The sequence below is a fragment of the Phaenicophaeus curvirostris genome, chromosome 19, assembly GCF_032191515.1.
Source record: "Phaenicophaeus curvirostris isolate KB17595 chromosome 19, BPBGC_Pcur_1.0, whole genome shotgun sequence".
Taxonomy (NCBI): Eukaryota; Metazoa; Chordata; class Aves; order Cuculiformes; family Cuculidae; genus Phaenicophaeus; species Phaenicophaeus curvirostris.
In genome coordinates this window covers 14,198,066-14,225,429 of record NC_091410.1, presented here as the reverse complement: position 1 = coordinate 14,225,429, position 27,364 = coordinate 14,198,066, and the positions used below count along the sequence as shown (strand labels likewise).

Here is a 27,364-nt window from a genome sequence, read left to right as displayed (position 1 = left end):
GATGTGACTTCTGTGCCCTCCCTGTCCCCTGTGACTCCGAGGCGCCCCAGGAAGGAGGTGGTGCTGCAGCCGCTGCCGTCACCCGGTTCCCTTACGGCCCTCAGGCTTCTGCTCAAATATAATCACCCTGCGGTGAAATGATTCTATTTCATGGAAAGGGTCGTTGGGCACAGGAACAGGGAGGGGGTTGAGTCCCCTTCCCTGGAGGGGTTTAAGGCACGGGTGGATGAGGTGCTGAGGGACATGGGTTAGTGTTTGATGGGAATGGTTGGACTCGATGATCCGTTGGGTCCTTTCCAACCTGGTGATTCTATGATTCTATGATTCTATTTCTAAGAAATGGAAACGTCCACAGCAGTTTTAGAAAGAGGATTCAAACCCACGAGGATGGAAAGAAAAGGAAGTGGGAACACCGGGGGAGCCATTGGCTGGACGTAGGGCAGCTCGAGTGAGGTCTAGGTCACTCCTGCTCCCCCTCTCCCTCTGTCTCACCTCTCCCACTTCCCCCCAGACCCACTCGGTGCTGCAGAGCCCCGGGGCTGGTGCTGGTGAGAAGCCACATCCCTGATTCCTGCACAGGCTGAGGAGTGGGATGTTCTCCCAGCTTAGCAGCAAACAGATTGCCTTGGGTTCAGATAAATCCAATAAGGAAATTCCTCTGCTGGGGCTTAGTCTGGAGGGGAGAGGGGACAATCTGGTGTGTCCCCAGAGCCACTCTGCTGTCACCTCCTTGGGGATCCCCAGGGCACCCCAGTACTGCTGGGGCTGTTAGAAGGGGACAAAGGGAACCAACCCTCAAAGCAAGGAAGGAGAGAGCGGCTGGAGAGGCAGCTGGATCCCTGGTTTCCCAACCTTTCCAGGAGGAATTGTCAGTGGGAAGCAGGTTTGTAATCTCCAGCCACTTCTTGAATTCAGATCTTGCTGCTCTTTGCAGAGATTCGGCTCACGGCCGCACAGCCAGATTGCTGGGAATGAACGGGTTAATTGATGATGGGAAAGGAAACCCAGAGCTGCTTCTTGCCATGATGGGGGACAAGGAGGGCATGGGATGGGGGCAAGGAGCAGCTTCCCCCTCCGGTGGGGCCAGGGGGCTGTGATTTCTGCTCTTTCCAAGGGGCATTGAGGAAGGAAGCTGGCAGCGGGGCAGCTGCCCAGGATGTGGCTTTGCTTTTTGTGTCTGGGTCTCTGCTGCTTTCAGTGGAACCATTTCACTTCAGGAGAACAAACAGGGTTGTCTCAAAATCCACAGCTGTCCCAAAAATAGGCATTTTGGGGGGAAATAAGACACTTCTGCTTGAGAAAAAGCAGCCCAGTTTGCACTGGCAGCCGGCTCGGGAACCGGGGAGTAGTGGTGTTATCCATCCCGTTCCATCTTCCCAGTCCATCATGACAAGGAGAGCATCCCAGCAGTCCCAACTGGTCCATCTGCAGGAGCTGACTGGTATTTGCTCTACCCTGGTTCCTGGGGCCCCGCTCTGGATCAGTCGCCTTGCAAAGCCCCCTGAAGACCCCTGGGCTCTGTGCACAGAGAAGGGGCCGTGCTCCCCGCTGGGATGGACATCAAGCCAGAGAAACCCACAGCATTTTGGCATTTTTCTTCGAATCAGGAGCTGTTTCATAGCAAAACAGAAAGCGTCTCCCATGAGATACCCTCAGGGTGAGTCACAGCCCCTGGGTGGAGGGAAGGAAGCAGCTGCCTCTAAAAAAGACCAAGGAAGCAAGGGGAGAAGGCGGCTTGGGAACCTCCTGGGACACCCGGGTGTCTGTGAGCCCGACTCCATCTCACAGGCTGCTTCATGAATAACCATGGGAAAAAAATCCACGTTTGGAGCAAGAAGCTGGAAAATTGGGATTTTCCTGGTTTGGACCCTTTTCCCAGGTGAGATTTTGGAGCACAGCTCAGGTGCTCAGGGCTCCGGCAGAGCCAGGATGCCCACCAGGGCTGCAGCAAGAGCCCAGCCAACACCACCCTTTTCTTGTGGCCTTCAGACAGCTACGGGGGCTGATCTCCAAGATGTGCTTGTATTGCTGTCATATGAACCCTGCCAATACGGCTTTTTGCTCATTTAACACCACGCACGCCCTACAAGAGCTCTTCTTGTGGTGACTGGGGACATCTCAGCACTGGTCCCCGGCACAGCGGGTGCACGGACGCAGCCTCCCTTGGGCCAGGGCTCTCTCTCGAGCATCCCGTGCTCGGATCCCTCCTTAAGGTCACACCAGTATGTGCTGGCAGCACCTCTCCCTGTCCCTGCAGGCAGCCGGGCAGTGACAGGCCCTGCACTGGTGACAGCCGAGGAGGGCAGCTCGCTGGAGGTGACCTGCAGCTACGAACCGGGCTATGAGCTCTACCCCAAGTCCTGGTGCCGCCTGAAATTCTACCCGTTCTGCTTCAGCAGCGTCACCCAAACCGATGGCTCGGAGGCGATGGTGGAGCGGGGCAGGGTGTCCATCAGGGACAACCACACGTCGCACTCATTCACGGTGACGCTGAGCGGCGTCACGGCGGGGGATGCAGGCTCGTACTCCTGCTGGGTGAAGAGGCATTGGTTGTACAACCCGCGGCACACCATCGAGGTGATGGTCTCTGCAGGTAAAGCTGGGCTGGGAGCAAGGCAGGGGGTTGTGCTGGAGCCCGACACTCGGGTCACGGCGCTGGGGACAGGCATCCCCAGCCGGGGAGCACAGGGGTTCTCGGAGCAGGAACAAGCTCCCTGCGAGCACCGAGACCCACTGGAGGCTGCCCCAGAGCAAACCAGGATGAGTGTTGGATGGCAGCTTCTCCCTCGCTCCCATTTAGGGTCTCTGCTTCCGCAAACCTGTACTTTGGGGTTCCCAGTCCCTTCCAGTGAAATACCCCTTTTCCTTCCTTCTTTTCCCCAGTGACTTGCTCGGGACCCCAGTCTCCACCTCCTGCATCTCCACAGCTGAAGTCTTGGGCAGAGCCCCTGTGTGGGGGCCAGGATGGGGCGTGGGGGTCTCCACTTTGCTCTGACTCTGTTTTCTTTGCAGTTGTTTCAATCACAGCCGAGAGCAACAACGTGAGACTATTGACCACCAACCCCCTGTGTATCACAGACTCTGCGGAGCTTCCAGTGCTGTGAGTCAGGGCTTGGGGTCCAGAAAAGTCCCCAGGAGCATCCTCCAGCCTAAGATACATTTTCCCCAGCATGCATCCCCCAGCCCTGCGTCCTCCCTGCTTGCACCAACCCCAAAGAGCATCCTGGGGGCAAGTGGGGCAGCTGGCAAACACGCAAGTGCCCCAGTGTGCATCCTCGTTGCCAAGACCTTACTCAACCTCTAGCATCATCTCCCTTCTCTCACCCAGGTCCCATCCTGGTGTCACCCACCTGCTGCTCTTCCTCAGTGTGAAGTTGCTCCTGGCGCTGGCCCTGGTGTGCGGGGTCGCTTGGGTACGAAGCCGGCGCAGAAGCCGTGACCAGGAGAACCTGCAGCTCTTGGAAGTGGCCGGCAGCACCGCAGCACTGAGTAGCCCACCCGAGCCACAGTGACACCCTCCTGCTCCTTTGTCCCCACCCCTGCCAGCGCTTTGCCCCCCAGCATGGCTGCCCCATGCCAGGAGCTGCTTGGCACCAGCGGCTCCAGCCCCTCCTGGCAAACCCTGCGCTGCAGAGGGGAAAGTTTGGGGCACAGAGTCTGCGACTGCTGAGCTGCAACTGCCAGCTGAAGACAATTTTGCAATAAAGCATGGATATCCTGGAATAAAGGTGGTAACCACCTGTGTCTGTCTGTCTGTCTGCTCCCTTCTTCGGCTGCCAGCACTGCCCGGGGTCTTGGGGGCCGCTGATGCGGGGGCTACGTGGGGACACGTTGTGGCTGTGGGGAGCAGGGGTGACAAGGGCCACACGGGCTCCACCACAGCCTGTCTGAGCCCTGGCACAGGGAAAGGAGCCCGCAGCGATCAAGTGCCAGTGTCCAGCTGAGCGAGAGCTGGGGAGCACTCTCCTTCCACCACAGACTCCCCCAATACAGCAACTTTCCACCTTCAGCCGGATAGCAAAGCTCACATCGCGCCCAGCTGTGCCATGGGCCCCTTTTCTCGTTGCTCCTGTTATTTTCCAGGTTCTGTGTCTCCAAAACCGGGGCACTTGTGCACTGCTTGTGTCGTGCTTGCGTCCCACGGGGCCGCTGGCAGCAGCAGCGTCAGGGAGAGCGGCCTGGCCACATCCATCATCCCCAGGGCTGCTCCACGTCCTGCATTCACAGCACAACCAGCTCCACTGGCAAACCCCCAGAAAGCTTTGGAAGAGAGTTGTTTCTTCAGCTCCCTTTAAGGAACCTAAATGCTCAAGCTGCAGGGAGCAGCACGAACCAGGAACCCGCCGCCCAGTCCAGCCCTGCGCCCACAAACCTTCTGCTACAGATGCAGCGGTTCGGCTGCTCGGGAGGGCGCGAGCCGGAAAGCGCGGCCACGAGGCACGTTTGGGGCTTGGGGGGTCCTTGCGTGGCGCTGAGCCCCCCTTGAGAGCCCCCTGGGTGCCCTGCCCGGCCAGAGGGTGTGGGCAGCGAGGGGCAGGACGGCGTCCCGTGTGCCCAGGGGCAGAAAGGGGAGCCCTGGGGAAGGGGAAGGAGCAGGGGGTGGGAGGCACAGGGGTCAGTGGATGGCAGGGCCGAGAGAAGCGAGAAGTCAGCTGATACCAGCGGAAACAAGACACCCCACGCTTTAGCTAAACCTTAAGCAGCAACGGGTCTGGTTCCTTGGGCAGAAGAGGAAGCGAAGACCCAGAGGTGCCACGACGAGGGAGCGCGAGGGGCATAAGAGCCGCCGCGATGTGTGGCGCGAGCCAGCCGAGCGTGCAGCTCCTGCTGCTCACCTGGATGCTGCTGCCAGGTAGGGCTGGGGGGGCTCGGGGGGCTCCAGCCCCGCACGAGACTGGCCCACGGGCCAGAGATGAGGGTGCGGCGGCTGCAGCCCCACGGCTCTGCGTTCTCCACAGGCTGCGGGGCGGTGAGGGGACCCGGCTCCGTGTCGGGGGTCCTGGGGGGGACCCTCTCGGTCACCTGCACGTACGATCGAGGCGACGAGATGAAGCCGAAATTCTGGTGCACACCGGGATTATTTACAGCCTGCGACAGTGACATCATCATCACCAAGAAGGACAAACCCGTGGTGCGACGGGGCCGATTCTCCATCTGGGACAACCCCACACGGTGGAGGTTCACGGTCACCATGGAGAACCTGGCCAAGGAGGACGCGGGCACCTACTTCTGCGGGGTGCGAACAGCGTCATTGCGTTGGGATAAGATTGCAGAAGTGGAGGTGACCGTGTCCCCGGGCGAGCCCCCCCGCACACCAGCCGTGACCGCCCCGTCGAGGGACCCCGGGGGCAGGGGGCGAGGGCAGCAGCCGCCAGGGCCGTGTCCCACCTGCCCCCTCCTCACTCTCGCAGCCCCCGCCGGCTCTCCCACGGCCGACGGGGCCCCCGGGATGGATGCTCCGCAGGGAAAACGCGTCTCGTCGGCCGTGTTCCCGGTGCTGGCGGGGCTGCAGCTGCTGGCGCTGGCGGCGGGGGCCGGGGCCGTGCTCTGGGTCACCCTGCGGCACCGCTGAGCCCGGACCCCGGCCCCGACGGCGCGGACGGAGACGCCGCCACCGGGACCCCCTCCCCGCCTCCCCCTCCGGCTGCGATAAAGCCTCTCCGCCCCCTCCTAGCCTCCCCCTCCGGGTGCAATAAAGCCTCTGCGGGTGCAATAAAGCCTCTCCGCCCCCTCCCCGCCTCCGCCTCTTCCCTCCGCGGCCCCGCGGGTCCCTCCTCCCCGACGGGGCGGGCGGTGCCGGGGGGGGGGCGGCCCCGCCGAGAGCAGCCGAGCTCGGGGAGCCCCGGTGCGGACATGGAGCTCCTGCCGCTGCTCGCCTGGGCGCTGCTGCCAGGTAAGGGCGGCCCCGAGCCCCCCCCGAGCCCCCTTCCCAAGCCCCCTGAGCCCCTCGAGCCCCGACGGGGCGGGCGAGGCGGCTGCAGCCCCACGGCTCCGCGTTCTCCACAGGCTGCGGGGCGGTGAGGGGACCCGGCTCCGTGTCGGGGGTCCTGGGGGGGACCCTCTCGGTCACCTGCATGTATGATCGAGGCGACGAGATGAAGCCGAAATTCTGGTGCACACCAGGAGTATTTACAGCCTGTGACAGTGACATCGTCATCACCAAGAAGGACAAACCCGTGGTGCGACGGGGCCGATTCTCCATCTGGGACAACACCACACGGCGGAGGTTCACGGTCACCATGGAGAACCTGGCCATGGAGGACGCGGGCACCTACCACTGCGGGGTGCGAACAGCATCATGGCAGTGGGATAAGGTCGCAGAAGTGGAGGTGGTCGTGTCCCCAGGTCAGTACTTGTGCGTCCCCCAGGTCCAACGTTGCGTGTCCCTCTCGGAGTGCTGGGCACGGGGCTGCAGTGAGGAGCAACCCAGAGGAACAGCCCCACGAGTGTCACCAGCGCTCACCAAACTGCTGCAGGTGCCACCTTCACCCATTCCCTGTGCCCAGCCTCACCACAGACCCTTCCAGCCAGCCCAGGGTCGGCCGCTCCCATGCTCTCCGTGCCCCACTTTCCCCTCATCCAATCCTGGTAGCCTTGTCGTAGATGCATAGAATTGTTTAGTTGGAAAAAAAACTTTGAGATCATTGAATCCATCCATACTCGTCCACGACTGAACCATCCCTGAGCAGCTCGTCTGCTCATCTGTGAAACCCCTCGAGGAATGGAGACTTGGCCACCTCCCTGGGCAGCCTCTGCCAGTGCCGAGAACTCTTTCAGTGAAGAAATTGTTCCTAATATCTAATCTGAACCTGCCCTGGCACAACTGGAGGTCGTTTCCTCTCGTCCTAGGGAGTTCCTCACCCCTCTGTGCCACCCGTTTCCTGCTGTGGGCACCCAGTGCCGGTGGGCACCAGGGCCTGCTTAGGGAATGCCCCTCTCCATCCCCTCACCAGGACCAGCCCCTGTGGTGGGACACTGCCTGGGGCTGTGTGCTGCTGTGGGGCTGGGCTCGGGTGCCCCCGTCCCCTTCCTGCGGGTGACCTCTGCTGCGTGCACGCCTGCGGAGGCACATTTGGTGGGGAAGGGGACACAAAAAGCCTCCCAGGTAAGAGGAGGGGATTACAGCCCTCCCCCCTCGAGGAGCGTGCTCTGGACGCGGCAGAGGGGACCCAGGCTTTCCCAGTGCCATGGTAAGTGGGTCACTGCTGACTCACTGCAAAACCCACAGCATTTTCCCCCGTGGAGGCAGGGAGGCTGACTGAGCCTCTCATCCTTTTGTTGCAGCTCCTCCTTCCTCTTCCACCACGTTGTCCTATACCCCGACCATCAAGCACCTCGACCTCACTAGCTCTGTGTCCGTCCCCACACAGACAAGTACCAAGGGGAACCCTGTGGAAATAGATTCAACCCTGCCCCACAATGAAGACTCCAGCCCTACACGGCAAGTACCGTCTCCTCATATCCCTCCATGAGGTCTTTCTTCTGCAGTGGGAGCCCTACAGCCCTCTGGGCTCTACCCACCTCCCTCAAGGATTCAGACTGTCCACTTTTGCCTTTAGACACCAGCATTCCACCCTCTGAGCCAGCCACTCTGCACGGAAAATCATCCCAGCCCCCCTGATCGCTTGGCCCCAGCAAAGCCCTGCTTGTCCCGTCTCTCTCGCAGCTGAAGCGAGGTGTAGGTTCTCACCAGTGATACGTGGTTTCTGGCTGCAGCACTGACTCCGTTTCCTTCCCCAAAACTCAGAGGCACCATTTGCTTGCGGGAAGCCACGTGCTGGGCTGGGTCCTGTTCTGCTTTGTAGTCACGAACAGCCCCGCAGAGGGAGTTAACAAAGGGCGAGACCGCGGTGGCAGAGCTTCCTCCTTCTGTTCCTCTCGGAGGTGACACCGCGCGCAGGCAAAGCTCAGGCTGCCTGTCAGCCGCCCAAGGGGTGGCCGCGCACTGACCTTAGAGCCATAGAATCACAGAATAACCAGGTTGGAAGAGACCCACCGGATCATCCAGTCCAACCATTCCTATCAAACACTAAACCACGTCCCTTAGCACCTCGTCCACCCGTGCCTTAAACACCTCCAGGGAAGCTGAATCAACCATCTCCCTGGGCAGCCTGTTCCAGTGCCCAATGACCCTTTCTGTGAAGAATTTTTTCCTAATGTCCAGCCTAAACCTCCCCCGGTGGAGCTTGAGGCCATTCCCTCTCGTCCTGTCCCCTGTCATCTGGGAGAAGAGCCCAGCACCCTCCTCTCTACAACCTCCTTTCAGGGAGTTGTAGAGAGCAATGAGGTCTCCCCTCAGCCTCCTCTTCTCCAGGCTAAACACCCCCAGCTCTCTCAGCTGCTCCCCTTCTTCTCCAGCCCCCTCACCAGCTTCGTTGCTCTTCTCTGGACTCGCTCCAGAGCCTCAACATCCTTCTTGTGGGGAGGGGCCCAGAACTGAACACAGGATTCGAGGAGCGGTCTCACCAGTGCTGAGTCCAGAGGGAGAAGAACCTCCCTGGCCCTGCTGGCCACGCCGTGTCTGATCCAAGCCAAGATGCCATTGGCCTTCTTGGCCACCTGGGCCACTGCTGGCTCATGTTCAGTCGCTGTCAACTCTGAGTGCCTGGTTGCTTCTGCAGTTTTCGGTTCCCTTTGCTCTGCGCCCACTCCCCTTCCTCCCAAAGCCCCCGCAGCTGCTCACTGCGCACCCGCTGGGTCCCCCCGAGGCTGCTTCTGACAACAAGTGTGAGAATGGAAACTCTTTTTATCTTGCAGTTCGAGCGTGGTTGAGTACATCCTCATTCCAGGCATCGCCGTGGTTCTTCTTTTGCTCGCAGTGGCTGTGGGTGTTCTGGTAGCGCTGTCCAGGAAGAGGAAGAAGGGTAAGCGAAGCTGCCACTGCCACTAGCACACTGTTTCTGCACCAGAGCCTCTCTTCTGTGATGTTTTTTCCTCTGTATTTCATTTCTCTCCCCCGTTCCCACCCTGCACCATCCCATCCCTGGATCCGTCGCAGCCCTCCATCACTAAGGAGGTCCCCTTCCCTGAGGGACTGTCCCAGAGGTCTCATCCCCATGGAATTGGGAAACGCAGCTCTCAGGATGGGTGCTGCCCAGCAAAGCACCTGCTTGGGTTTGTCTGGGCGCCCTCAGCGTCTCCAGATGCGCTCGGTTGCGTAGGTGAAGCTTGCGCTGGGGCTGGGGCAAAGCCTAACGCCAGCGTGAGGGGTGGGGAGGGACAGGAAAGTGCAGCACCAGCTGCTGGGTGCGGGCTGGTTTTGTTTGAAGAACTGCTCTGGTTTGGAGGGTTGATGGGGCAACAGGTTCCCTTCCTGCTTTAGAGTGAGATTCACAGCAGCAGCAGAGCCTTTTCGTGCATTTAGAGCGAGTCCAGAGGAGGCGAGGGAGATGGTCGGAAGCCTGGAGCACCTCCTGCGCAGGGACAAGCTGAGAGAGTTGAGAAGAGAAGGCTCTGGGGAGACCTTAGAGCAGCTTCCAGGGCTGAAAGGGGCTCCAGGAAAGCTGGGGAGGGGCTCTTGATCAATGAGGGCAGGGAGAGGATGAGGGGGAATGGTTTTCATCGGAAAAAGGGGAGATTGAGATGAGATTTTTGGGAGAAATGTTTTGCTGTGAGGGCGGGGAGGCCCTGGAACAGGTTGCCCAGAGCAGGGGTGGCTGCACCATCCCTGGGGGAGTTCAAGGCCAGGCTGGATGGGGCTTGGAGCCCTTGATCCATGGGAGGTGTCCCTGCCCCTGGCTGGGGTGGAACTGGGTGGGCTGTGAGGTCCCTTCCAACCCAAACCATTCTGTGATTTATTTTTTCCCTGCTTTTGCTCGTGCTTGATGCAGCCCTCTCCGGAGCAGCTGCGGAGATGGATGGAATTTACAGCATGTCACATACAGTAAGACAAACCGCACGAGGTCTTGGGATGGCGTGCTCCGAGCTTGCCCGGGGAGGGGAATCGCTGCACCCTGAGCTGCTCAGACGAGCTGCCAGATCCATCTGCTTTCAGCCAGGTTTATGGCCCTTTACGCTGAGAGGGACCCTCGGGCTTGGGTTACCCACAGAAAGACCTGAGGAGGGACTTTGTGTGAGGATTCCATGGGAAGAGAATTTAGGATTGAGCTGAGAGGTTTTTCCCTGAGCCCCTCCAAGCAGGTCCCCTGCTTGGAGGGGCTCAGGGAAAAACCTCTCAGCTCAAAAGAGCCTTGGGTTGGACACTAGGAGAAGGTTCTTTCTCCAGAGGGTGGTGGAGCGCTGGAACAGCTCCCAGGGGAACAGGCACAGCCCCAAGCCAGACAATATTCCAGAAGCATTTGGCTGATGCCCTCAGCCCCTCGGTGCGGATGTTGGGGTGTCCTGTGCAGGGGCAGCAGTCGGACTCGTTGATCCGTGTGGGTCCCTTCCACCACAGGACACCCTGTGACTGGGAACCTGCAGCAAACCCCACCTGAGGAGGCAGCGGGAAGTATTTTCTAATTCTTTCTGGCAGCTTTTGAGGAGGGTCCGGTGTCACTAACCAGATTTCCCGTGGGGAGCGTTGAGCCAGCTGCGGGTTCAGCTTTCCCCTAACGCTTCTGCATTGTCGGGAAGGCAGAGGGAGGGGAGATGTTCCCACCCTGCGGGCTGCAGGCAGGGGAGCAGCAGGTGGTTAAGAGCTCGTCCCTCTCAGGGAGGGGACACCATGACCTACGTGGACATCAACCATCGTGCGGGCACGGCCGAGAGCCAGCTGTACAGCAACGCCGAGGCTTTCTGCCGCCCCGCAAGCACCACGACTGAGTACGCGCGGGTCAAGCTCAGCAGTAAGGTAGGAGAAGGCAAAGAAGGTCTGAGCTCGAGGCGGCGGGTGGGAACTGGGGTGTGTGGGCAGCAGCGTGGGCAGCGGGAGGCGTTGGGTGGGTAGGAAAGCCTCGAGAAGAGTCTGAGGGGAGGCCTTATCGCTCTCGACAGCTACCCAAAAGGAGGCTGTGGAGAGGTGGGTGTTGGTCTCCCAAGTGACATGCGATGGGACAAGAGGGAATGGCCTAAGCAGCATCAGGGGAAGTTTAGATTGGACATTAGGAAAAATTTCTTTACCAAAAGGGTTCTCCAAGCCCTGGCAGAGGCTGCCCAGGGAGGTGGTTGAGTCCCCATCCCTGGAGGGGTTTAAAAGGCCGGTAAATGAAGTGCTCAGGGATATGATTTAGTAGTGGACAGGTATGGTTGGATTTCATGACCTCAAAGGTCTTTTCCAACCTAATAATTCTATGACTGGCTCTGTGAAAGAGGCTTCAAAGGGGTGTACCAAGCTGAGGTGTGAATGACCTTGGATCGTGTGGGTGCCCTCTCCGGTCCCAGCAGCTGCTCCTGGTGCTCAAAGCAGCCACGAGACATTCCAGCAGATGGTGTTGCCCTGGAGCAACCCTGCAAAGGATGGGTTTTTTTTTTTGTTTTATCCCCCTCCTTTCCCAGTGTTTGGAAGAGGAAAAAGAGGTGACATACGCCAGCGTGCGGAATTCCCTGCCGGAGCAGCAGGAGATCTACGCCAACGTGCCTGCAGCCCCGCCGCCCAGAGAAGAACTCTACAGCACAGTGCAGAGGGGTGTGAGCCGGCGGTGCCAGCGGGATGCGGGCTGCCCTCCAGCTGGGGCAGGAGCTGCCTCGAGCAGAGCCGCTGCTCCTGTAGGGTCAGACTTGGAGCAACCTCAAAGAGGAGGAGGTTGAGCAGGAGATGCGGACCCAAGGAGGATGAAATCGTCCCTCTGCATTTGGAGACCTCACCCGCACAGCAACGATGCTGGGGATAAAAAACTGTCCCTTGTGTCGGGGTAGCCCAGGCTGGAGAGCGGCCAGGCAGGGTGCGCGGGAGCCTGATGCTGCAGGTGAGCTGGGGGCTGCGGGTGGGCAGCTCCGTGCACCCAGCGCCCACCCCGCTTGCCCATTTTGGCTGCATTATCCACGTGGGCGGAAGCTCCCAGAGCCGCTGGTCACCTCAGGCTGATTTTTTTTCCATGCCGATTCCAAGCAGAGCTGGCGGCTTCTGGGAAGGGCGACAGTGAGCGATGTTGGGTCCAAATGCATTTGTTATACAGAAAACCCGTGGGGTGACCCAGGTGGAGGGTGCAGTGCTTAGGATCTCGGTGCAAAGGAGACAGCAGAGATGCTCCCGTCCCTCGTGTGCGGCTGCTGGGGTGTGGATCCCGACTACCCTGGTTCCCCAGCCCCCAGGGAGGTTTGCTCTTGCTCTCTCCCCTCAGCGTCCCCAGGAGCCCCCTCGGATGGGAGCAACCAACAGGCTGTAACCCTCACCCTGCCTGTCTCTGCTCTGCTGGTAATTTATATCCTGGCACCCATTAAACATGTTCTTCTGTGTAAACCGTCACTGCTTCATCAGTGCCAGCAGCCGAGAACCCGTTGGGATCTGGTACTGTGTTTGTACAGCGGTTTTCTGCCTCCCTCGAGGGTTTATTGCAGAGCTTCACCCCGAGAGCGGGTCGGGCCCCTCGCTGGTGCCCAGGAGGCTCCAGCTCTGTGGGAACCCAGGTCTTGAAGGGCAAGGACTCTGCTGCTTCGACTCGAAGCCCCGCATCGTCCTCCCTCTTGCCCAGCTCCCACAGTCCCGCTCCCCACGGGGAGTCCCAGGGCCACGCGTTGGGCACGCTTGCCCGCTGTGTGCCGGTGCCTCCGCTGCGGCTCTGCTGCCCACGCCGGCAGCAGGAGGCCCCTCTTATCTCAACTCCTTCCTCCCAGAACCCTCCAAGCAGTTGAGGCCGCAGGGTTTCCCCCGGTGCCCCCAGAATGTGGGGCTGGGCGCTGCTATCGGCACCGGGCACTGCTTCCCAGCCCTTCCTGGGGATGGGGCTCCTGGGGTCACCGGGGACCCCCGGGCTCGGGGGCAGAGAGGGGTCTGACCTGTGGGTCGTGGCAGTGGGAACGAGGGGTCCCAGTGCACACACACAAACACAGACAGAGATGTGCACCCATAGGAATCCTCAGCAGAAGAATCCTCAACATGACTCCTCAGCATAACAAAGAAAAAGATGGAGCTGTTGGAGCAAGTCCAGCGGAGACCACAGGGATGATCTGAGGGCTGGAGCATCTTCCACACGAGGACAGGCTGAGAGAGTTGGGGTTGTTCAGTCTGGAGAAGAGAAGGCTCCAAGGAGATCTTATAGTGACCTTCCAGTACCTGAAGGGGCTCCAAGAAAGCCAGGGAGGGGCTGTTCACAAAGGCTTGTGGGGACAGGATGAGGGCGAACGGGGATAAACTGGAGAGGGGCAGGTTTAGACTGGATGTAAGGAAGATGAGGGTGGGGAGACCCTGGCCCAGGCTGCCCAGAGCAGGGGTGGCTGCCCCGTCCCTGGGGGGGTTCAAGGCCAGGCTGGATGGGGCTTGGAGCCCCTGATCCATGGGAGGGGTCCCTACCCAGGGGAGGGGTGGGACTGGATGGGCTGTGAGGTCCCTTCCAACTCAAACCACTCCATGATTCTATGCACACGCACACTCACGCACAGGCCCTCGCTCACACACACATATGCACACTCACACATACACTGACACATGCTCTCTCATACTCACACACTCATACACGCACGGACACACACATTCTTGCTCACTCACTCTCACTCACACACACTCCCTCTCTCACTCCCCCCCACTCCCCTCCTTCCCTTCCACATTCTCACACTCACTCACACACACACACACTCACAGTCACTCACACTCCCCCCCCCACCCCTGCACACACCCCTCCCTCCCACACTCACTCACACTCACTCCTACACTCACACTCACACACACTCTCCCACTCACACTCCCTCTCTCCCACTCCCTCACTCACTTACACTCACTCACACTCACTCACACACACCACACACGCCACTCCCTCCGTCCCACATTCACTCACACTCACTCTCACAGTCACTCACTCCCTCACTCTCACTTACACTCACTCACACTCCCTCCCTCATTCACACTCTCACTCACACTCACTCACTCTCACCCTCACTCCCCTCCCCGCATAGGCCCCTCCCTCCCACATTCACTCACTCTCACTAACACTCTCACTCACACTCACTTTCTCCCGCTCCCCCCCCACAGGCCCCTCCCTCCCATATTCACTCACACTCACTCACTCTCACTCACCCTCCCTCCCTCCTGCCCCCCCCCACCCCGTGCAGCCCCCTCCCTCCCACATTCACTCACTCACTCACTCTCTCTCACATGCTCACTCACCCTCCCTCCCATATTCACTCACTCACACTCACACTCTCACTCACCCTCACTCACTCTCTCCCGCTCCCCCCCCCCGCACAGGCCCCTCCCTCCCACATTCACTCACTCTCACTCACATTTTCACTCACTCTCACTCCCTCCCTCCCTCTCCCCCCCCCAGGCCCCTCCCTCCCATATTCACTCACACTCACTCACCCTCACTCACCCTCCCTCCCGCCCCCCCCCCACCCCGTGCAGCCCCCTCCCTCCCACATTCACTCACTCTCCCTCACTCACACTCTCTCACTCACACTCACACTCTCACACTCGCTCCCCCCCCAGGCCCCTCCCTCCCACACTCCCTCCCTCCCTCTCCCTCCCGCTCCGCCCCCCCCAGGCCCCTCCCTCCCACCTTCATTCACTCACTCTCACTCACTCTCTCTCACTCACACTCTCTCTCTCTCACTCACACTCACACTCTCACACTCGCTCCCCCCCGCACAGGCCCCTCCCTCCCACATTCACTCACTCTCACTCACATTTTCACTCACTCTCACTCCCTCCCTCCCTCTCCCCCCCCCCAGGCCCCTCCCTCCCACCTTCATTCACTCACTCTCTCTCACTCACACTCTCTCTCTCTCTCACTCACACTCACACTCTCACACTCGCTCCCCCCCCCCCAGGCCCCTCCCTCCCACATTCACTCCCCCCCTCCCTCCCCCCCCCGGCCCCTCCCCCGCGGCCCGTCCCGGCGCAGGCGCGCTGGGGCTCGGCCATGGGGGCCCGCGGGCGGCCGCTGGCCCGGCGCTACCGCCTGGCGCTCGCCACGGCGCTCGCCATCCTCCTGCTGCAGGGGCTCGTGCTCTGGAGCTCGGCCGGCCTCGACGAGGGGGGGCCCCGCCGAGGTGGGGGGCGAGGGGGCACCGGGGGGGGGCGGGTATAGAGGGCGTGGGGGGCGGCCGTGAGGCGGGGGGGGGGGGGGGGGGCGGTGAGGGGCTGAGGGAGGAAAGGGGGCGCAGGGAGGGGGGTGAGGGGGCGTTGAGGGTCTGGGAGAGCGAGGGAGGGGGCGGTGAGGGGGTGGGGATTGCTGAGGGGGGCAGTGAGGGGATGGGGGGCTGAGGGGGGCGTGGGAGGCTGGGGTTGGGGGGGATGAGGGAGGGAGAGGGCACAGAGGGGATGGGGGGCTGAGAGGGGAGACAAGGGGGTGAGATGGAGAGCTGGGGGGGCTGGAGGAGGGAAGAAATGAGGGGATGGGGGGCTGGAGGGGGAGATAACGGGGGGCTGAGGGGATGGGGAGGGAGATGGGGTGAAGGGCAGGGGGGCTGAGGGGGTGATGAGGGTTGGGGGGATTAGGGAGATGGGGGGCAATGAGAGGATGGAGGGGCAGGGAGGTTATGGGGGCTGAGGGGGGCAGTGGGGTGGTGAAGGGCTGGGGGCGGTGAGGAGATGGAAATAGTGGGGGGCATGTGGGGGTGAGGGGCTGGGGGCAGTGAGGAGATGGAAATAGTGGGGGTGAAGGGCTGGGGGCTGAGGGGGGGCAGTGGGAGACTGGGGAGGGATGGAGGAGATAAGGAGGTAGCAGGCCGGGCCTCTGAGGGGTCACAGAGTACCAGAGGGGGGGACCCTGGGGCCTGGGGTGGGGAGCTCGCCGGGGGTCCCGCACCTCTCTGTGGTTTGGGTGACGGGGTGGGAAACTGGGGCTGGTAGCACCTGAGCCAGAGAGCTATGGAAACGTGCGGTAATTCGGAGAGCTGGGGTGGCAGCTCGGGGAGTTTGTGGTGACTTCTGTGGGTCTGGTCCGGTCAGGGATCTCCCTGAGAAGTGCAAGGACCTTCTGCAGTCCCGTTCCGTTCATACCAGAAGGGAAAAGGTGTCGACTCTTTCTTACGAGCGGGGAAACCAGAGCACAGGCTGGCAAAGGTGTTTGCCTAAGGTCAGACAGGGAGCTGGCATCCAGGAGGACCCAGGCCTTTGGATCATGTTGCTGCCACCTCCGAACGAAGCTCTTGACCTCTGGGTTGCTTGTTCGGATTTATCTATTCCTTGCAGGCTGTCTGGGCTGTGTCCAGGCCTGTGGCGGCTGGGGAGCCAGTGCCTGAGGCTGGTTTCTCCAAGAGTGCTGTGTGGGCTTCCTTGGCAAGTGTTGGTCACCAAAGCCCCTCATCTTGGGCAGGACCCTTGTGTTCCAGGGGTTGTGGAGACCATTCAGGGCTGCCAACGACCCCCAGGGTGACAGTGAAGCCGGGTTTGGCAGGGAGAGCATGTGGTGAAAGCTGAGATCTACGCGTGCAGGGAGGTGGTGGCTGTGATGGCAAAGCCAGTCAACGTGAGGTGCAAGGTGGGCATCTCTATGAGGGGTGAGAGCTTCCCTTCCCCATCATGAGCCACCTCCCTGGCGTGTAGGGCAACTCCGTGGCCAGCAGGTCTTTCCATGGGACTAGAAAGTTTTCATTAAAAGTGGAGAGGTGAGGAAGGGAACTGGGCATCCCCTTGGAGAGGGGGAGGTCTCTAAGGTGATCGCTCACTCACTAGATTAATTCCCAGCTTCAGGTTCCTCTTGGGCCACATGGAGTGGCGGTGAGCACCCCCATGTGCTGCTGGATGCCCACCACCAAAACAGAGCCAGGGAATAAATGCAGCAGGGAGAGGGACGTGGAGTTTCCTGGGATCCAGAGGCACTGGAAGTGTGAGAAGTGATGGATCTGGCAGCCAGGAGTGGCTGACTCCCCCTTCCACTTTCCTGTGACCTTGATCAAATCACTTCCCTGGTCCTGGCTCCCCCTGCCCTCTGTGCTGTCCTGCACTGCTTGTCTGCTTTTCCCTGCTCTGGCCACGTGCAGCCACCCAGGTTGGCTCGTTCTGCTTTGGTCCTCGCCTGGCGTCCCCAGAGCTCTTCCCAAAACCATGCTGGGCAGCTGACAGGTTGGGCCATGAGTTCCTTCATCAGGAGAGGGGATGGTTCGTCACCAACAGCCCCGACTCCAGGGCTTGGGAACAGACAAGCCTGTTTGGAGAAGGCAAGAATGATCCTGAACTTTACAGACAGCCCAAAAAACCATCAGCCAGCTGGGAAAAATCCAAATAACCTTTATTTCCTATAAAACAGGAAAGCTCTTGGTTCCTGCGCCTTCCCACAGCTTCTGACTTTGGCCAGACCTGGAGGAGCCGCTGTTCCCCCAGGGCATTTCTGGTAGAGCTGGAGGAACGTTCCCAGAAGAGCCCAACCTCTGAGGAGTGGAAGGATTTGGAGAACCTTGAGATCTCTTAATTGCCAGAGTAAATGGCTCCTTCCTGCTAATGGACACAGCTCCAACCTGGCTGTCACCACCACGAGTGGGCTGTGAGAGAGAGGGAAAAAGGAAAACGAGACCTGAAGGCACCATGGAGCATCCGGAATTGAATGAGCTCGCCTTCTCCTCCAGGCCAGTGTCTTTGGCTGGGGCATCCAGTGGTTGCTCGCTGTGTTTGGCTCAGTGCTTCAAAGCCTGCTGGTTTCCTTTTCTTCCCTCCACAGGGGGAGATGCTTGTCAGGCTCTGGTGGCTCCCTGGTGTGAGCTCAGTAGAGGCCGAGGGAGAATCCCTGCCCTTCAGCAGAGCAGGTTGGAAACCCATCTCCACCAGCAGCACCAACTGCTCACTGCCCTGCAATGGGCTTTAGTCTCACCAAAGCCACCAGCCCAGCTCTCCTTGGAAACACCGTGCCACTTGGATTATCTTTCCTCTCCGCAAGCCCGATGCCAGGGTCCTACATGCTCCCGTTATCCACCAAGCGGATGCTTTATGGCATGTGGGCCAGCAGAGGTTGGATCAGTCTCCACCCACCCAGCTCAAAACTGTTTCCTACCTCCAGGAAGCCAAATTATCTTGTTCCGCCGGGATCAACCACCACAATCCCTGTCCAGACTGACAGATGGGAGAGGAATTTCCCATCGGTTCCTGGGCTTTTGCTGACAGTGACCCCGCTGCAGACAGCGTCAGCCTGTCTGTGTACAGAAGTGGGAGCCTGAGGGTCCATCGTGGTGACACCAACAGCTCCTGAGGAGTGACCTCTGGCTGGCATCTGGAGTCCTCTCAGCGTGTCAGGAGGAGGGGGACAGGGAACCTCACCAGGAGTCCCCCACACAAGTCTTAAACACAGCAGAGCAATGTGGCCGGAGTCCTTTCCTGCCAGGAGAGATCACTCTGCTGTGGTGCAGTAATTAGAAGCCATTGAGTTCGTTAACTGGCAGCTGCGGAAAGGCTGGCTATGCTTCTAACGACTTCCCTGCTGGGGAAGGCAGCCAGGCTTGCTGGTGATGGGGGAGCAGGGCTCCTTCCAGGGCAGCAAGCAGGACTTTACCTAATGGTGCACATCACATAGGGCTGTCCCAGCGCCAGGTCTGCTGGGGCACCCCCGGTGGGGTCTCTGCCCCATCCCCGCAGGAAGGGGGGGCCTCGCTCCTTGCTTCCCATCTCCCTGCTCCTGTGATGCCGAAGGCAGGTTGGTGACACTGGGAACAGATGGTCCCGCGTGGTGACTGAGGGACGGCTCGCCGCCTGTCTGGGCGGAAAGGGCTCTCCTGATCCTCGATGACAACAGCCCCTTGGAAGCTGGGCACTGGCTTGGCCTGTTCCTGGGTAGCCGTGGTTCGCAGGCTGTGTCTCCGCGGCGTGGGGAGTTCAGATCTTGCCGGATGCTTTCCAGCCTTTGAGCGGTGGGGTTTCTCCTGGCTGTGACCTTCTCAGCAGCTTTGCCCACAGAGGAGCTTTTGTGGTGGGATGGTTCAGTCCCGCTGTCCTCGTGAGGTGTCTGCCTGTCCTTGGGTGGTTCTGCTGCCCAGGAATAGCCCCCGATGTGCCTCGCTGCCTGCCACGGCGCCTGGTGTGGAGGGTGTTGTGGGACAGTGCTGGGAGGCTCAGCTGGAGCTGCTTCGCTGCCAGCCCTCCGGGAACGCCTGTGGTGGGCTGGGGGCACACACCCCCAGCCCCGCGGGCACCGCTCGCTGGGAAAGCGCTTTCCCACGAGTGCAGCTCTCGCAGGCATCCAAACTCCTGAGCTCTCTGCTCTCACCAAGGCTGACTCCTTTCTGCTCAGCAGCCAGCCTGGCAGAGGTAATGAAGCAGCATTAACGGCTCCCTTTACGCATCTGCTTGGCTCGGCGGGACCGTTTGTTAAAGGGATTCCTAGAGAAGCTGGCGATGGCAATGCCTTCTCCAGCCCAGCACGGAAAGCCAGGGCCCAGGGAAGGACACGTGGGCAGTGCAGAGAGGTGCTGCAGGGTCCTAGCCTGGGCTTTTGGGTGGAGGTGAGGTGGAGAAATGTCCTTTGCTGCGCAGTTGCTGCTTCCAGAGCACCCGCTGTGTTGCAGTGCTGAGCTCTGTGGGATCTGGGAGCATCGCGCTCTGGGAATAGGGATGTTCTGGGGAGAGTGTTGACAGAGCTGGAGACGAGCAGATCTGAGTTAATGCTCTGTCCTCTCCTGCATTCACCTGGAACAGGAGCGGCAGAAAAAAGCCAGGCTGCCTGAGAGCAGCGACGGCTCCAAGGACTCGGACAGCTCTGCCGGGCGCCGGGGCAGCGCCAGCCGGAAGCACGGGCGATGGCGGGGACGGCCGGACAGCCCCGGGGCGCTGGTGTCCAAGGTGGTGAGAGCAGTCACGGCGAGACACAAGCTGGGACGTCGCGTGCCGGCTACACCGGACTCCTCCAGCCGGAGGAACCTGACGGATCTGCGCGGGGAGGCCCAGCTGGCCGTCTTCCAGCAGGGCGACACGGGCAGCGTGGAAGGGGCCCCCCAGCCCACCGAGAACAGCTTCACCCCCAAGTGCGAGATCACGGGCAAGGATGCCCTCTCGGCGCTGGCCCGGGCCAGCAGCAAGCAGTGCCAACAGGAGATCGCCAACGTCGTCTGCCTGCACCGCGCCGGCAGCCTCATGCCCCAGTCCGTGCCTCGCCACTGCCAGCTCTCGGGTGAGTCCTCCCAGGGTGCTCCTGGTCACCTGGGCATCGGGAATATCCCCGCCAGGCGCGTGGGCCACCTTTCTTATGTCACCAAACTGCCCCACCTGGCAAAAAGCAGCCGCAGTCTGTCTCTGATTCCCAGATTACTGCTGCCTCTGTAATCCAATCAAAGCTGTGCCAGCCGCCCTGCACTGGGCTGTTCAGCCCAGCCCGCAGCGCTCAGAGCTGGGCCCAGCTCCATCTTCTCTTGTGAGGGGCCAGGAGAGTTGTGGACTCATGGAATGCTTGGGTTGGAGGGGACCTCAAAGCCCATCCAGTCCCACTCTCTGCCATGGGCAGGGGCATCTCCCACTAGATCAGGGATCAAAGCCCCATCCAGACTGGCCTTGAACACCTCCAGGGATAGAGCATCCATGCCATTCCACATTTCCCAACATGGCCTTGTCAACGAAAGGGGCTACGTGTGCCACCCTGCCCTGGTGCTGCAGCCACTTGGGGCTGCACTGATGGCCAGGTTCTTCCCTGCTGTCCCCTGTGTTGATCGAGTCTCCCTGGATTACCAGGAGCTCTGGGTGGTGGGTGCCAAGGCCAGACATGGCTGACAGCCCTCTCCCTCCCCACGCAGGCAAGGTCAGCCCTGTTATCCAGTGGGATGAGAGCCGGCTGCAGCAGGTGCCCCCGAGCAAGCCCGTGCGCATCGCCTACATGCTGGTTGTGCACGGCAGGGCCATTCGCCAGCTGAAGCGGCTCATCAAGGCCGTGTACCACCAGCAGCACTTCTTCTACATCCACGTCGACAAGGTGCGTGGCAGGGATGAGGGCAGGGGGTGTTAACAGTGCCCGGATTGGTCACCAGCACAGAGCTCAGAGCTGGGGAAAGAGGGGCGGTGGGTGGAGGAAGCAGAAAGCTGGGGTTTGTGATGGAATCATTAAGGTTGGAAAAGCCCTCTAAGCTCATCCAGTCCAACTATGAGCCCAACCCCTCCATGTCTACTAAACCATGTTCCAAACTGCCATGGCTACACATTGCTTGAACCCCTCCAGGGATGGAGAGTCCCCCACTGCCCTGGGCAGCCTCTGCCAGGGCTTCACCGCTCCTTCAGTAAAGAAATTTTTCGTAATCTCCAATCTAAACCTCCCCGGCACAACCTCAGGCCATTTCCTCTTCTCCTGTCACTTGTTACTTGGGAGCAGAACCCAGTACCCACCTCACCATGACCTCCTTTCTGGGAGCCGCAGAGAGCGATATCGGAGGCCTGCCCTCAGCCTCCTCTTCCCCAGGCTAAACAGCCCCAGGTCCCTCAGCTGCTCCCAGAACCCTTGGGCTCCAGACTCTTCCCCAGCTCTGTCCCTTTCTCCGGATGCGCTCCAGCCCCTCAATGTTTCCCTTGTAGTGAGGGCCTGGAGCGCTGCATGGGGTGGTTGTGACCCAAGTGCAGAACCTGGTGGAGCTATGACTCTCTCACCCCTGTTTCTGCAATCCCAGGGAAGCATGATCCATCCTCCCTGCCCAGTCCTCTCTTGTCTTCCTGCTCTCCTCCTTCTGGAGGCTGCTGTAAGCACTGACTCCAGGCTTGCAGCAAGGTGAGCAGAACCCTGGGAAGACAAGCTGTTCACTGACAGTGACCCGTGTTCCCTGACAGCGCTCCAACTACCTCCATCGCGAGGCGGTGGAGCTGGCCCAGCACTACCCCAACATCCGCGTGACGCCCTGGCGCATGGTGACTATCTGGGGAGGTGCCAGCCTGCTGAAGATGTACCTGCGCAGCATGAAGGACCTGCTGGAGCTGGCCGAGTGGCCCTGGGACTTCTTCATCAACCTAAGCGCTACCGACTACCCCACGAGGTGAGGACCAGGCTGCATGATTGAGGTGTTCAGCCCTGGGAGGGGCAGGGAGGAGCCAGAGCTGAGGGAAGATGGAGCTGGAGATTGCACCCTCATACTGGTGATGATGCCCCGGGGCCAGGCTGGTCCTGTCTCTGCAGAGGAGCCCAGCCCATGCCTCCAAGGCTGCTTTTTCCTGCAGTCTGGGTGTTGCTGGGCAACACACACCAGGCCCCAGACAGCAGGAAAGCCACGTCTGTGTCTCCCCAGTGATTGGATCAGGGTTTGAGTCAGCAGCTTCAGGCTCCTTGTGTCTGATGGGTCTTGCTGTATGAATGTTTACTGGGCTGCTTTACCCTAGAGGCCATTAATGCTTTCTAATTTGCACTTCAGGACTAACGAGGAGCTGGTGATGTTCCTGTCCAAATACCGAGATAAGAACTTTCTCAAGTCCCATGGCCGAGACAATGCCAGGTAATTCCAGCTGGGGGCAAAGCTGAGCTAGAGGAGCAGGAAAAGGAGGGATTTTGGAAAAGGAATTGAAACAGCTGGGGCAGGGAGGATGTTCTGCATGTAGCTGTGCCTGGCAAAGTAGGTGATGTTCCTAACCCCTCGTCCTTGTCGCTGTGCCCAGGTTTATCAAGAAGCAGGGCCTGGACCGGTTGTTCCACGAGTGTGACTCCCACATGTGGCGGCTGGGTGAGCGTCACATCCCCGAGGGCATCGTGGTGGACGGGGGCTCTGACTGGTTCTCGCTGACGCGCAGCTTTGTGGAATACGTGGTCTATTCCGAGGACCAGCTGGTGTCCCAGCTGCGCCAGTTCTACACCTACACGCTCCTGCCAGCCGAGGTGGGTGTTGGCTGTGCCGCATGGGCCCCGTTTCCTTCCCACTCTACTTATCATCTCTGTCCCACTTCGTCCTCACTCTGGGTGGCTGTGAAGGGCGTTACTGGTTCTACTCAGGCAGCTTTGCACCTCCTCTTTATCCACACCCAGCTGTGAAAGAGGGGGCAGAGGAGCAGACTGAGCAAGGGCTGTGTTTATATCCAACCCTACCTTAAGTCCCGAATTCCCTGTGGGCTTGGTAAGGACCGGTGTGGGCACACAGCCTGGTCCCCTGTGTTTCCCTGTGCTGGAAACAGGGGTGGATGCTGTTGAAGTCTTTTCTGTTCCCTGGCAAGAGAGGAATGGAGTGGTCTCTGTTAACTGCCCGTCCTCCATCACCACTGGGTGTCCTGTCCCTTCTCTGCCCTGCACAGTCCTTCTTCCACACAGTCCTGGAGAACAGTCACGCCTGCGAGACGCTGGTCGATAACAACCTGCGAGTGACCAACTGGAACCGAAAGCTGGGCTGTAAGTGCCAATATAAACACATAGTCGACTGGTGCGGGTGCTCCCCAAATGACTTCAAACCCCAGGACTTCCTCCGGCTACAGGTGAAAAAGCTCCACCGTTCTCCTCCCGCTCTCTCCCATCCTCCCTGTCTCGCTCCTCTCCTCTCCCCTGGGTGCGACGCTGGCTGCTCCGCGTGTCCCCGTGAGCCTCACCCCAGCCCCGCGAGGGACGGGAGCATGATGGGCTCCCCAGCCACCACGGGGCTCGACATGGACATGTCTGTGAACACTGGACTGGTGGGATTCGGGGGAGGTTTAGATTGGAGATTAGGAACAATTCCTTTACTGACAGAGTGGTGAAGCCCTGGCAGAGGCTGCCCACGGCTGTGGTGGAGTCTCCCTTCCTGATCCTCTTCGGCCAGACAGGATCCTTGTGGCAAACCATGTCCTGTGCTCTCAGTGCGCAGGGATGCAGGCTGAGCAAGGGAGGTCTGGGGAGACGCACCCAGCTGTGAAAAGAGGAGTTAGCAACATTTTCTAGCAGTTCTGGGTTTACACAGCACAAAGCCCCAATCCTGCAAGCTGTGCCGCGTGGCCAGATGGCGTGCAGGGCTCTGCAGGAGGGTCGGGGCCCATCTGGGTAGAGATGGCAGCGAAGGAGCTTGCTCACTGCTTCTGAGCATGGAAAGAGGGAGGCAGTGGGAGAGGCAGGAGCCTGCCTGTGTTCCCAGTAAGTGCTCTGCATGCTTCTGCTGATCCTGTCGTAGAGGATCCCTCCTAGAGACTGGTTGGGCTTCACTACTCCTTAACTTGTGCCCTCAAAGTGGGCAGGATAGGTCCCAGCAGGTTTCTTCCCAGTCCATCTCCCTCCCAGCTGCCCCGTGCGGTTGGGTGGGCAGGGCAGGAGCTGCTAACACTGTCGGCAATGCCTGTGCTCTCGCAGCAACTCTCCAGACCCACCTTCTTTGCCCGCAAGTTTGAGTCGACGGTGAATCAGGAGGTGCTGGAGATCCTGGACACGCACCTCTACGGCAGCTACCCCCCCAACACGCCAGCCCTGAAGGCCTACTGGGAGAACGTCTACGACCGTGTTGATGGGCTCAGTGGCCTCAGCGATGTCACCCTCACCTTCTACACGTCCTTCTCCAGGCTGGGGCTCCGCAAGGCCGCCTCCACGCCGGCAGCCAAGGCCGACAAGCTCTGCAGGTGGGGTGTTTTCCACTTGCTCGATCCAGGCTCTGAGTGGTGGCCTGCGTCTCGTGCTGGAAGGATGCTGATAACAGGACGTGCAACCTCTCCATCTCTGTCTCTCTTTACAGATTTGAGCCCCGGGGATTCCCATCCAGTGTGCATTTATATTTCTATGACGACCGTTTCCAGGGTTACCTGGTAATGCAGGAAGTGCAGAATTTGGCAACTGGGCAGGCGGAGACCCTGGAGGTGTGGATGATGCCCCAAGGAGCTCTCAAGCTGGCGGGTCACGCGGGGCAGGCAAACCGCTTGCAGAACCTGGAGGTAAGTGGGGACTTTCCCTCTCAACTTCCTTCCACTTCCCTCCCTGACTTTCCCACACTGCGCTGTCCTTTCTCCTCTCTCTCCTTCCTTCACACTGTGGGACAGAGGGACACAGGGCCACTGCCATGTCCAGGAGTTCGGCTTCTGTGTGTGTTGTGGAGCCAGTCAGTGCGAAAAAGGCCTGAAGGGGATCTTTCAGGGGCAGCTGGGGCTGTGGTGCCTGGTGCCTGCAGCTGCAGGAGGCATTACACGCAGCTGGATTGGCACTGGTGGGAAGGACAGTAGTGGAGGGTGGATGCGAGTTGCTTTGGGCTCCAAAGTTTATCTTTCCCTGGTTCCTGGAGGTGAAATGCAAAACCCGAGCTGATAGCATCTCCTGACCCGGTGTTTCACTGTTTGTGCATCCCGTCTCTCCAGGTGGGCACGGAGTGGGATCCCAAGGAAAGGCTCTTCCGCAATTTTGGAGGCTTGATGGGGCCTTTTGATGAGCCGGTGGCCATGCAGAAGTGGTCGCGGGGCCCCAACCTGACAGCCACGGTGGTGTGGATCGACCCCACCTCCGTCATCGCCACCTCCTACGACATCGCGGTGGACACGGAGGCAGAGTTCACCCAGTACAAGCCCCCCCTCAATCGGCCCCTGCGCCCCGGTGTCTGGACCATCCGCCTCCTGCAGTTTTGGGAGCCCTTGGGGGAGAGCCAGTTCCTGGTGGTGCCCCAGACCTTCAACCGCAAGCAGCCTCTCAGGAAAGGTGAGGATGCACTGGATTTTTCGTTTGGGGGTCTCCCTGTGGGCAGTCCACGGCATTTCCCCCTGGAGCTGGCCTCTCCCGGCTGTCCCTGATGACAGAGCAGGAGCTGTCCTTCCTCCTGGTGTCTCCTGGCCCATCTGAGTCCTCAAAATGGGCCCTTGGGCGGCACTAGAGGACTTGTTTGTGGGTCAGATCCGTCTCCACGGGGCTGGCGTCCTCGCTGTGTCCACCAGCTGCCCTGTGCCACAGCCCCTTGGCCCAGCCTTTTCTTTTCTCCTGCATCGGCAGAAGCTCTGGGGTTCTGCTTGTGCTTCCCTGGCAGAAGAGCAGCACCTTGGGCTGAAGGAGAGCTGGGAATGCGAGGGATGGGGTGCTGAGCCCCCCAGCAGTGCAGCGGGGGACAGGCGGGGTGCCAGGGTGAGGCTGCGCTGCTGATCCCCTCTCCCTTCTCTCCCTCTCCTGCCCAGACGACAGCAACTGGCTGCACGGCGGCCCTCCCCGCAACGAGTACATGGAGCAGAGCTTCCAGGGGCTGGGGGGGATCCTCAACCTCCCGCGCTCCGAGGAGGCAGAGGAGGACGCGGGGCGGAAGGCGCAGCTGACGGGCACAGCGCTGGAGGACTGGGCGGACGGCGCCATCAGCACCTTCTGGTCCGTGGCGGATGTCTGCGTGGGGGAAGCCTCCGCCTGCGCCTCCCTGGAGACCTGCAGCAAAACCTCATGGAGCTCCCTCTCCCCGGACCCCAAATCCGAACTGGGGCCCGTCAAACCCGACGGGCGGCTGAGGTAGCAGGAGCAGCTGGGGGGGCGGCCTTGGGAACGAGGAACATCCTCCATGCGTCGCTGGCTGGTGGGGGCTCCAGACTACATCACCCCGTGCCATTTGCACCGTAGTCACTCGAGGAAGAGAGAACGGGATCCTCCAGGCCGGGGAAAACCACCTCCCGTGGGGATTTTGGGTAGAGAGGGCGTGTGAGGTTGGTCTTGCTCACTGGGAACAGGCGCTTGCTGGCCCGGAGAGCGTGCCGGGGTGCCCCTCAGAACCGCTGGGAAGCGCTGTGTGTTTGTTGCTCAGAGCCTTCGAAAAGGGGGTGATGGGGAAGGGAGGGAGGGCTGGCAGATGGGCAGGCTGGGCCGGCTGAGCACCCTGCCCAGCCCTGGGCTGGGTCTCCGCAGGCTCAGACCCTGCACTGCTGGCTGCTCCCCCTGGGAGAGCTGGGAAGGGACTGGAGGGACAGGCAGGAGCAGAACGGGTCAGAGCCTGCCCTGTGCTGCTGCTGGCCCAGGGCTTGCATCTCATCCCCTCCACCCAGCCCTTAGTTTGTATTTTTATAAATATATATATATATAGAAATATATATGATGCAAAGTGCAATAGAGACGAGACCCCGCATCAGCCGGGACGTCCGTGTGTCTCCATCTCCCCTCAGACTGTAACATACCTGGGTGACCTGGTGCTACGGGACAGGGTGCTGGGTCGTTTACATATTTTATTTTAATTATTATTATTATTATTGTTTTGCTGTTTCCCCATTTGCTGCTGGGGAACCGCACCCTCCTGCCCCAGGGTTGCAGGGTGCTGCCTGCCCTTCGTGCCAAACGTTTGGAGCTGCCGGTGTGCGATGGCTTGTGGGGCAGCGCTCGGTCCGTGGCTCCGGTCCAACCCTGCCGCCTCCATCTCCTCTTCGGCAAAGAGGTGCTTCAGCCTCCTGCCAAAATTGCCACCCGCAGGGCTGGCGTCCTTGCTGTGCTCCAGGCTGCCCTGCGCCCAGCCCTTTCTGTTCTCCTGGCTTCACAGAAGCTCTCGGGATCTCCTG

General features: G+C 60.3%; 3 protein-coding genes across 3 annotated transcripts; all 3 read left to right on the top strand.

Annotated features, from left to right (window-relative positions):
• Positions 1-1,770: 1,770 nt before the first annotated feature.
• Positions 1,771-3,705, top strand: LOC138729003 (CMRF35-like molecule 6). The gene is made up of 4 exons (XM_069872832.1): positions 1,771-1,879; positions 2,397-2,593; positions 3,013-3,100; positions 3,329-3,705. The coding sequence occupies exons 1-4, from the start codon at positions 1,797-1,799 to the stop codon at positions 3,510-3,512; spliced, it is 552 nt and encodes a 183-aa protein (XP_069728933.1). The 5' UTR covers positions 1,771-1,796; the 3' UTR covers positions 3,513-3,705.
• Positions 3,706-4,742: 1,037 nt separating this feature from the next.
• Positions 4,743-5,720, top strand: LOC138728696 (CMRF35-like molecule 6). The gene is made up of 2 exons (XM_069872234.1): positions 4,743-4,852; positions 4,959-5,720. Exons 1-2 carry the CDS (start codon positions 4,792-4,794, stop codon positions 5,570-5,572), a joined length of 675 nt encoding a protein of 224 aa, XP_069728335.1. The 5' UTR covers positions 4,743-4,791; the 3' UTR covers positions 5,573-5,720.
• A 92-nt stretch (positions 5,721-5,812) lies between these two features.
• On the top strand, positions 5,813-26,988 carry XYLT2 (xylosyltransferase 2). Its single transcript, XM_069872235.1, has 16 exons — positions 5,813-5,893; positions 6,007-6,345; positions 7,285-7,441; positions 8,758-8,864; positions 9,831-9,883; positions 10,655-10,792; positions 19,658-20,129; positions 20,746-20,921; positions 21,764-21,966; positions 22,339-22,419; positions 22,580-22,796; positions 23,207-23,383; positions 24,225-24,487; positions 24,601-24,796; positions 25,214-25,547; positions 26,015-26,988. Exons 1-16 carry the CDS (start codon positions 5,854-5,856, stop codon positions 26,335-26,337), a joined length of 3,276 nt encoding a protein of 1,091 aa, XP_069728336.1. The 5' UTR covers positions 5,813-5,853; the 3' UTR covers positions 26,338-26,988.
• The last annotated feature ends 376 nt before the right edge of the window (positions 26,989-27,364 follow it).